This window comes from Camponotus vicinus, unplaced genomic scaffold (genome assembly GCF_025532165.1).
Source record: "Camponotus vicinus isolate PSW18456_S1 unplaced genomic scaffold, iyCamVici1.0 SCAF_4, whole genome shotgun sequence".
In the NCBI taxonomy this organism is placed as follows: Eukaryota; Metazoa; Arthropoda; class Insecta; order Hymenoptera; family Formicidae; genus Camponotus; species Camponotus vicinus.
Window position 1 is genome coordinate 17637881 of NW_028141976.1, and position 9712 is coordinate 17647592.

At 32.6% G+C, this 9712-nt stretch overlaps 3 protein-coding genes and 1 long non-coding RNA gene across 14 annotated transcripts; 3 read left to right on the forward strand and 1 right to left on the reverse strand.

Annotated features, from left to right (window-relative positions):
• Window positions 1–4: 4 nt before the first annotated feature.
• Window positions 5–4782, forward strand: LOC145970693 (uncharacterized). Of its 11 annotated transcripts, XM_083097564.1 has the most exons (4): window positions 692–837; window positions 1072–1142; window positions 1307–1498; window positions 2014–4782. In XM_083097564.1, exons 3-4 carry the CDS (start codon window positions 1313–1315, stop codon window positions 3985–3987), a joined length of 2160 nt encoding a protein of 719 aa, XP_082953690.1. In that variant the 5' UTR covers window positions 692–837; window positions 1072–1142; window positions 1307–1312; the 3' UTR covers window positions 3988–4782. The 11 variants fall into 11 exon arrangements, with proteins under 11 accessions (XP_082953688.1, XP_082953690.1, XP_082953691.1 ...); XM_083097562.1 differs by lacking the exons at window positions 692–837; window positions 1072–1142 and adding an exon at window positions 5–34; XM_083097565.1 differs by lacking the exon at window positions 1072–1142.
• Window positions 4783–4839: 57 nt separating this feature from the next.
• Window positions 4840–6999, forward strand: LOC145970700 (pyrimidodiazepine synthase). The gene is made up of 5 exons (XM_083097583.1): window positions 4840–4997; window positions 5101–5206; window positions 5640–5883; window positions 5977–6201; window positions 6284–6999. The coding sequence occupies exons 1-5, from the start codon at window positions 4973–4975 to the stop codon at window positions 6413–6415; spliced, it is 732 nt and encodes a 243-aa protein (XP_082953709.1). The 5' UTR covers window positions 4840–4972; the 3' UTR covers window positions 6416–6999.
• A 4-nt stretch (window positions 7000–7003) lies between these two features.
• LOC145970701 (uncharacterized) lies at window positions 7004–7760 on the reverse strand. Its single transcript, XM_083097585.1, has 2 exons — window positions 7568–7760; window positions 7004–7488 (listed from the first exon to the last, which is right to left on the reverse strand). Exons 1-2 carry the CDS (start codon window positions 7595–7597, stop codon window positions 7222–7224), a joined length of 297 nt encoding a protein of 98 aa, XP_082953711.1. The 5' UTR covers window positions 7598–7760; the 3' UTR covers window positions 7004–7221.
• Window positions 7761–8190: 430 nt separating this feature from the next.
• Window positions 8191–8870, forward strand: LOC145970761 (uncharacterized). Its single transcript, XR_014438593.1, has 2 exons — window positions 8191–8453; window positions 8685–8870. It is a non-coding gene; the product is annotated as an uncharacterized LOC145970761 (long non-coding RNA).
• The last annotated feature ends 842 nt before the right edge of the window (window positions 8871–9712 follow it).

Sequence of the window (9712 nt, forward strand, 5' to 3'; positions counted from 1 at the left end):
GTGTGTGTGTGTGTGTGTCAGCTCCATGCTTGTCGTAAGAAATTAACCAATCATATTCGATTACTATTTCACATTCAACTGTGATTGATCAATTCCTTAACGCTTATTCCTATTGTAGATTCGGCCTTAATGTAAAAGTTTATTTTTCGTTTTTTAAGCAAATACCGAACCAACAAACGTTATAATTAAACCAACAATCATCAGCGAATGATTGCGTATCGATTTAACCGCTTTTTGAACGAAAATGAAGTTTTTCCGGCTAACCACGCTAATATTTATTTTTTTGTTTAAAAAAATATATAAATCAACAAACGTTGAAATTAGGCCAACAATCACCGACAAACGACCAACAAACGATTAAAAAAAAAAAAATTAAAAAAGTCGAAGTTGTCCGGCTAAGTTCCCGGAGGTCTATTTCGAGATTGAGCTTCTGGGCCTGTTCTTTTTAGCTGCACTGCTGCACTAGTGCAATTAGTTAGGGCTTGAGCAGAATGGCTGCCTTATAATTTTAAGACTATGTTTTATGCCTTAGGTCTTTGTCTTAAGTAACGCACAATACTGTGTGTTATGTCCCGAGTCTTATGTATACGCGAACGTTTGTAAGAAATAAACGTTCGCGTATACATAAGACTCGAGACATAACACACAGTATTGTGCGTTACCTAAGACAAAGACCTAAGGCATAAAACATAGTCTTAAAATCTTAAGGCAGCCATTCTGCTCAGGCCCTTAGAGTGAAGGAAAGGGGAGTGTCCCGTTTGACCACGTTGCGATTGACCACAGCCAATCATATTGACCCGTGCCTAGGGTAACCAGCAACGATTGACCAATCAGAGAGTATGTTTGTCTCTTTCCAACTTATTGCACTAGTGTAGCAATGCAGCTAAAAAGAACAGACCCTCTGATTTTATAAATATAATCAGTAGTATTAAGCCCCTTGCACAATGCTAGGCAACAGGCAATAGAAATAAGGAATAGAAACTATTCACCAATAAATACGCGGAACAGAAAATATTCGCCAATAGGAGCAGAGAATAGATACTATTTCTGTTCTTATTGCCTGTTGCCTAGCATTGTGCAAGGGGCTTTACAGCCATCAATACACCTGCTACACCAGTTGATTGTACACATGTAATTACAGAGTAAATATGAGGCTTAAAACAATGTTCATGCAAAACGTTTTAGTTTCGCTATTATTATTTATTTGATTTAATATGCTTATTAGATGTATTAATCCAATAAAATTCGCTGTAGTGCCATTAATGTTTATTAATTTATTTATTCATTGGTAATATCTCTATTATAGACAATTATGGATGAACCAGACAAAAAAAGACGAAGAATGAATACGGAGGATGGATCTGTCAACAGGAATGATGACAAACCTAAAACTAACGATGCCAAAATTGAAAGTGTTACTGTACCTGAATTCTCTATCAATTGTGGTGTCGATCATACAAAATACGGAACAAAGAATAAGCCAGGGAACTTCGACGAAGTAAGAATTAGTTAAATTTATTAACCGACATATGCTAAACTAACTTGTTTTTCGCCTTCTTTGCATGTTTTCTTCTTCTTCTTCTTCAATTTTGTTTGGCCACGTCCCTCTGAGGGTGTAATCCGGCCATCAACTGGTAGTGAGAGTGTGGATTTAGAGTTTATATTTCTTCTTGTAGAAATGAATAAATTCAGATCTTCTTTATAGTTAATTGAATGTTGTTCTTTAGGGAAAATACAAGTTCTTTAAACAGAAGTAATTTGTGGCACAAAAATTAGTTATTTACTGAAGTAGTTTCAACGCCGGGAGTGTCCCGTTTATACGAATTCTCTCCGCTCTACATCGAGTTCTCCATAGTTTGCATGTTTTCTGCTATGGCTGCATCTGTACTCGCTTGCACTTTCGCACGTTCTGTTGGTATTGCGACCTTCTTCTCTTGACTGCCGGTATATATTTCATGCATATCTTGAGTGTGATTAGCAAAATTAATGGGGCCTATCTGATTTTGTTTACAGTTACCAAAGGAATCAGATATAGCTGATCTCTCTACAATGGATTTTAAGATCGTCAAAACAAAACTTACATTTGTGGATAAGAGCAAGTATATAAAAAGTTTCTTTAAATGTGGAGCATCTGTGATTCGGATAACAGCCCCGAGCCGTTTCGGAAAATCTACATTTATGGATATGCTCGAGAACTTTTTGAAGATAACAGTAAATGAAGATGCAAAGCCAATTTCAAATCCAGAAGATGGTGATAATTACAAGCTGTTTATGAATTTGCAGCTAGGTTTTGAGCATCCAGAGTTCGTTAAGGAACATTGTGGTCAGTACCCCGTGATATTTATGAGTCTTAAAGATGTAAGTGGTGAAACAAAGGGAGATATTTTAGAATCGCTGAAGGAAGCTCTTTGTCTAGCATTCCGGCGGCATTCTTACCTTCTTGATATAGCTGCTGATGGTTCTTGCAGTTTTAAAGATAAGAAAATACAAGATATCGAAATATTTCTGAACTATTATAACCGTAATAGGCTGAAAGAACTGTCCCAAACTAATGTAGAATATGGATTGCGATTCTTGTCTGAAATCTTGTATTCTTACTTCAACAAAAAAGTTGTTATTCTCATAGACGAGACCGACGCGCCCATTGTGAAAGCTATTATAGAGAACATGGATGATAAACTCCTGCGATACCTGATAAATTCTATTAGCCATCTGATGTCAGCAAGCTTAAAGGATCAAAAAATTGTGGCGCGTGCATTACTTAATTCCTGTGTTCGTTTATCTGGAGTATTTTCCTGGGAATTACGCAATCATTGTAATGTTCTATTCTTGCAAGAAGATAATTTTTCTGGAGTATATGGATTTACAGTACAGGAAGTAGATAGTCTATTTGAGAAAAGTGAATTTCAAGCAGTGAAGGATTCTGATGGTGTCAAAGAGTGGTATGATGGATACCAAATATTAAATAGTGAAGAAACAAGAATTTACAGTAGCTGGTCTGTCATAAATTATTTGCAAAATAGTGTTAAAAAGAAGAGAAAAATGTTCGATAGCTATTGGGCCAGGTCAGGCTTTGTTGATATTTTAGGAAACTTGTTTGTGAAATCTGAGATACAAAAGCCAATCGAGAAACTTCTTGAAGATGAGAACATTCAAATAGAACTAGCTGAGCCAACAATTGATAATATTTTGGAACTGAAAAAGACAATCTGTGATTCACAGAATAAATTAGAAACCTTGCAAGTGAATTTCTTCTTACAGCTTCTGTGGGATGATGGTTTATTGAATGCAGTTGAAAAGAATGCGAACATTGTAAGTCTGAAGATACCAAATTGGGAGATAAAGAGCGTAATCGAACGTAAATGTTACAGTCAATCGATGTTTAGTAAGAAGTATAAACTCCAGTCTGAAAATATAGAAAAATACATACAAGCACTGAGGAATTTGCTATTAATGGCAAATGATGAAGAGGAAACTGAAAAAAGTAAAGAAAAACCATTTCGTGAACTCGTTAATGCAGTTTCAGGCCTCTTTTCAGACGGTGCGACAATTCCATATAATGAGTCAGAGTTACATCACATTCTTTTTTATTTGGCATATAATAGTACAATTTTCAGTGCGCAAGCTAACAGAGCGGTCTGTCAAAAGAACTCCAAGGAAAAGCGAGGAAGAAAACATGAATTTGACATGCTTGTAATTCTTAGAACAGTTGGAGCCATATTTGAATGGAAATATTGCAAGGCAAATGAAACAGAAAGATCACAAGATGCTCTTAAACAAATTATTGATAAACAGTATTTCAAGGTTTTTGACAAGGAGGAGTATAAATATGTTAAAACAAAAATTTATGTTGGTTTGTGTTTTAAAATAAAGTCAAATGTGACTATGCGATACTTAGTGAACACTACTGATGTAGATAAAGCAAAATTTCTCGAAAGTACTTCTACAGAGGCTACTAAAGCTGATACCGCTACTGTTGTCAAATGATATCGTGCATTGGCTTTGTTTGTGTTTAATAAGTAACAAATAAGTATTATCGCATTCTTCTCTGACAGAGTCACGTGTAAACAAATAAGTTTTTATTTTTTTCTTGTAATTTCTTAGTTATATTTCATTACAGTTAGTTGCTAAAATAAAGAGGTCTTTATATATTTTTATTAATAATAAAATGTTTTGCTAAAAAATTGAAAATAAGGTCTCATAAGAAGTAATTGCTGCGGCATTAAAACAAAATAAATCGTTGTAAATAATATATATGTATAATCGTTGTAATAATATATATTAGACAACCAATGAAATGTGCTGTACTGATGAGGTCAAATGAGGGTGCAGTTTACAGCTTTTCATTGAGTTGCCTAGCTTTCAAATAAATTTTTTTAACGTTATATAATAATATATAAAAGTAAAAAAAAATAATGTTATCAAAGATGATGGTGCAGAGAATTATGAATTTAATATACATTTAATACACATTAAATTTAATATACATTAAAAGTCTCTCCTGTTAAATGCTACGTCCCGATCTACAACAGGTAATTTAAGTCTTAAGAAATTGACCAATCACAGTCGAGTATTCTCTTCATACTTGACTGTGATCAATTTCTTAAGGCTTAAGGTTTAAATTGCCTATTGTAGACCCAGCCTATAGCTCCGCCCATATAATCAGTTATGCGGCGTCTACAATGAAATTTTAAGAAGACTAGGTTGAAGTCCCATAGAGCGAAAATATTCAGCGGAACGGAATGCGCGGAGCCAACGCGGCCAATCACAGCCATAGAAAAAGCACCGCAAAAAAAACGGAATGGCTGTGATTGGTCGCCCTGGCTCCGCACTTTCCGTTCATTTCTACAATTATCATTGATATTTATTGCTCGAATTTATTGCCCCGGCCGGGGATAACGAAGTGTCAAGCGTTATTTAGACGGCAGACAAGTCTCTTTTGGACGTTCGACAACTAATAACGAGAATCAAAATGACTACAAGACACTTGAGTACCGGTAAAAGAAAAATATTTATATTTGTATTCTATAGATTGTGCGTAATATATCGCGGTAAGTTGAGAACAATTCATTACAAAATTACGCAATTCTTTTTTTTTAGGATCGGTACTTCCGCCCCTCGTACCTGGAAAAATGCGTTTGTATAGTATGCGTTTTTGCCCATACGCGCAAAGAATACATCTCGTGCTGGATGCTAAACAAATTCCGTAAACATATTCGTGATGCTTCTTTTTTGAGATTATATTATCAATTTTTTTTATTTTTATTTGAAAGAAATTTAAACAAAATATACATACGTACATGCATATATGTGTGTGTGTGTGTGTGCATATATATATATACTTTTTTCTTTTTTAAATTTTTATGATATATATACAAATATGTATATGTTCTAAATACGTATATAATTATCATAATACTTATGTACAATTTTTTAATGATGTTTACAAATAATTACTTTATGATGTCTAATATAGAAATATAGTTTAATATATACTGTTGTTACTTTTTGAAATATTAAGCTTCTCTTTTGAAGGGAAACAATTTACAAGTAATTTTGTTAATCGTTAAACATAAATTATTTCATATGTTTACATATGAAATTTTACATATAAATGTATAATCTTTGCATATGTTTAGATATGATGTTGTGTATGTGAATCTAATACGCAAGCCAGACTGGTTAATAGAAAAAAGTCCATTGAATAAAGTCCCTTGCATTGAATTAGAAGGAGGAGAAACATTATATGAGAGCCTAATTATTGCCGATTACCTGGATGATGCATATCCTCAAAATAAATTATATCCAAGTAATCCTTTAGCAAAAGCTAAAGATAAATTATTAATTGATAGGTTTAATGCAGTAATAACAACTATATATAAGGTATTTCTTTTATGTTTAAAAATGTATCCTCTTTATTTATCAATGTATTTGTGCATTTTGTATGTGTGTGAACTTATTATATTTATTTTGTAGGTATTTTATTTAGGTCCAACATTAGAGCAAGATGTATTTAATGAAGCATTAAATGGTTTAGAACTTTTTGATCAGGAATTGGCAAAAAGAGGAAGTCCCTTTTTTGGAGGAAGCAAGCCTGGTATGTTAGACTTTATGATATGGCCATGGTGTGAAAGAGCAGATGTGATAAGAATTATACGGGGAGAGCAGTTTGTCATACCTAGAGAACGTTTCCTGAGACTGGTAATAAATATATATATATAATATTGGCAGATAGTGTATAATATTTTAAATGGATTATAATATAAATTCTTATATGATATAGCTTGAATGGAGGAACGCAATGAAAGAAGACCCTGCAGTACGTGGCAGCTTCCTGGATGTTGAAGCACACGCCAAGTATATACGTAGTCGTATAGCTGGGACACCTCAGTATGACTTAATAGTTAATAGCTAAAGACAGTATGATTCAATTACAAAGCCCATTCCATCTAATAATCTAATAATCTCTTAAGAGAGTTTAAACTTAAGTTTTACTCTCTTGAGTTTGATTCATTACTTCTTTACGTAACACTGATTCAATACAATAAATTTTCTATAGCAAAAATATATACTTGTAAAATTAATGTTTGTGTGCAATATCTAAAATCTAAAATAAGTGTTAACTGTATTTGTGTAATATTTAAAATCTAAAATAAGTGTTAACTTTGTGAAATAAAAAAGCATTTATCTTATCATAGGCGATTTTTGGCGATAGTTTGGCGATAGTTTGGTACCAAGATTGTTTTTGGTAGAGGCGGAGCTTATTCTGGTACATAACATCTTGTACTCTACTTCATTTTTGGTATAGCGTGGTATCAACCAGCTAGATACCAAAACGACTAGCCACGCCTCTACCACAAACTACCAAACGCGCGAAAATGTTCTGGTAGAATCTGGTATACTTTGGTTGATATACCACAGTGACGCCAAAAATCGCCTCATATTAATTGTAATGGTACGTGAAGATAAAAATTTCTTTTACATAAAATATTGCATACATGTTTTCGTATATTTATTTACCTAGTATGCACATATATATACTAAATATGCAAATTGTTACATATAAACTATATAAATCTAAAATATATTTATATTTAATATATACAAAATTTGATATTGGTAAATTATGAATTGTATTATCATAACTTGATAACCATATTTTATATAAAATTTATAAAACAGATAATATCGCAATATTTCTCCCCTAATAATATATAGTCATTAAATGTTATTAAAAATCATCAGATAAATTCCATAGACAAGAAAACACATTAAAGCTAAACACATCGCTACTATAAAAGATTTTGAATTTTCTTTCCTTAAACTCTGTAATTTTTTCTCGTTTCTCCTAAGAACTTCTTTAACTTCTTCTAATTCGTTTTCCAATCTTTCACGATTTTCTGTAGTAAGTAATTTCGTTCTTAACTTTTTTTCAATTACTTCAACTCTGTATAAAGTATCTTTTAAACTCTCTTCCACGTGTTCCATCTAAAAATATAAACATTCAAGCTGTGATCTTGCATAAATTCTTATTCAACAGATAACATGATAATCAAATTATTAGTACTTTAGTAATCACAGTATCGCTTCGTGTCATTATGTACAATTTTATATGCACTCTTTTGTCTTTATATATTTTCCCACAATATATTATTATACAAATAAAATTCTTGTGACACTTGCAAAGTAGAATCTTTATTGACAAATAAAGTGTAGGATGCACACACGTGTATATGATCAAAGAAAATAAGATAAAGAGAAAGTAAACTAACAACACTATAGTATCAAGAGAATTTTGAATCATTGGCCGCATTCAGCAGACTCAACAGTTGGGCAACATTACTAGATTTTCCGATGTAATTCGACGCTGATTGGTCGGACCTAAAAGTAGAAACCAATCATGTTCGATTGCTACTTAGCGGTTGAGTCTGCTGAATGCGGCCATAGATTTCTATATACCTAGACCACTAACATCAAAAAGTAACCATTTATAATTGGACAGAAGATATAGGTTAATACACAGTTATACCTCAATTTATCGTCAGTTATTAAAATATAAACTATTTTTAGATATAAGTATTGATTCTAGATTCTAGATTGAATATTTGGCCATTTGCAGTAATTATATTCTGCCCAATTGTAAATGGCTACTCTAGCTTCATAAATCATAAAAACCAGAGAGAAGACTGAGGGTGCAAACCCATGGAGCGGAACGGCGTAGAAAATCGCGGAACGGGAGCCTCGACCAATCACAGGCATTCCGTGATTTTCAGTGTCATTCCGCGGTTTTCAACGGATAGCTTTTGTCCGCAAAACGGCAGAACTGCGCAATACGCAATTTCATGTACATGTGCTCAATATCACGAGGTTAAGTATCTTGAAGTGTCAATGTACACAACACAACGGATAAAACGAATATGAATAAGAATATGAACAAGAAAATATCACAAATGGTAAGAAATATTTTTATTATAAATTCTAGTTATAATCAATTAAGATAATTAATTCTAATTTTTTTAATTTTAATGCTTCTTAGAATTAAAATTACTTGTTATTTTTTACATTATGTTATTATTTACTCTTTTTTTTTATAAGAGAGAATTTTAATAAGGTTATGTTACTTTTTTTATATTTATTATTATATATAAAGTCTATCCTTTTTCTTCATAAGAGATTAATTTCAGAACAAAAAATGCGGGTATTATGGCTGGATCCTATCAAGCAAAGTGGACCCATTGCAGCATTCCTGTTTCTCCGATTATGATACAAATGTAAACGTACTGCTCATGGATGAAAATAATGTTATAACAATAAACTGAAATATAGAATATAAACACTATAATAAATAAACACTATTTTTAATATTTTGACAGCACACGTTCAAAGGACATTTAAGGATATTTAACATCTTTCGCCTTTTGAACATGTATATGCTTCAGGGATGTTATAATTAACACCTATATATAAATTAACACCTATTATTTAATATCATTATCTATATTACTTGGCAGTTATTATTATTTTATAATTTGCTGAAGACTTTTGTGGATTAACAGTTCGCTAACACTATGTAAATCGGTGATATTTTTAGGAGCAGTGTGCGTGCCACATTCGCAACATACGTTACGCGAAATCACATCCCGAGGTACCCATGGAGCGGAATAAGCAAAGCGTAACGATTAGTATATTCCAATAATTACTTTTAAATCACTCTATTTACAAGTAATTATTATAATCATGTTTATAAATATAATATTTAATGGATTTCCTGTTAGAAATATTTAATTTAATGCATAAAACAATGAAATAAAATTTAAACAAATTTTAAATGGAGACTCGTGATTGGTCACATGCAATCCGCGCTGCTCACGTTACGCTCCATGGGTACATAGGGATCGTGAATCCGCGCAACGAAAATAGCGGAATGCCTGTGATTGGTCGAGGCTCCCGTTCCGCGATTTTCTGCGTACGCCGTTCCGCTCCATGGGTTTGCACCCTGAGAGATGTCATGGCCCGCTTTTAGGTGATCGCTGGAAACGATACTCCCTCTGTGGACATTAAAAACGTGAACATGAACTACAAAGCCAATGTCCACGAATGTTCTCAGAGGGTAACATATATGTCTCTCTGATAATATAAATAATATAAATAAAAATATAAATAATTTAATTAATAATAATTTATTATATAAAAATATTAGTATGTTCTCTCT

Coding starts and splice junctions, on each gene's coding strand:
- LOC145970693 (XM_083097561.1), top strand. Junction 1,499..2,013: donor AGCCAGGGAACTTCGACGAA/GTAAGAATTAGT, acceptor TTTTGTTTACAG/TTACCAAAGGAATCAGATAT.
- LOC145970700 (XM_083097583.1), top strand. CDS start 4,973: ATGACTACAAGACACTTGAGTACCG. Junction 5,207..5,639: donor CTGGATGCTAAACAAATTCC/GTAAACATATTC, acceptor GCATATGTTTAG/ATATGATGTTGTGTATGTGA. Junction 5,884..5,976: donor TAATAACAACTATATATAAG/GTATTTCTTTTA, acceptor TTTATTTTGTAG/GTATTTTATTTAGGTCCAAC.
- LOC145970701 (XM_083097585.1), bottom strand. CDS start 7,597: ATGACACGAAGCGATACTGTGATTACTAAA. Junction 7,489..7,567: donor GCGATACTGTGATTACTAAA/GTACTAATAATT, acceptor TTATATTTTTAG/ATGGAACACGTGGAAGAGAG.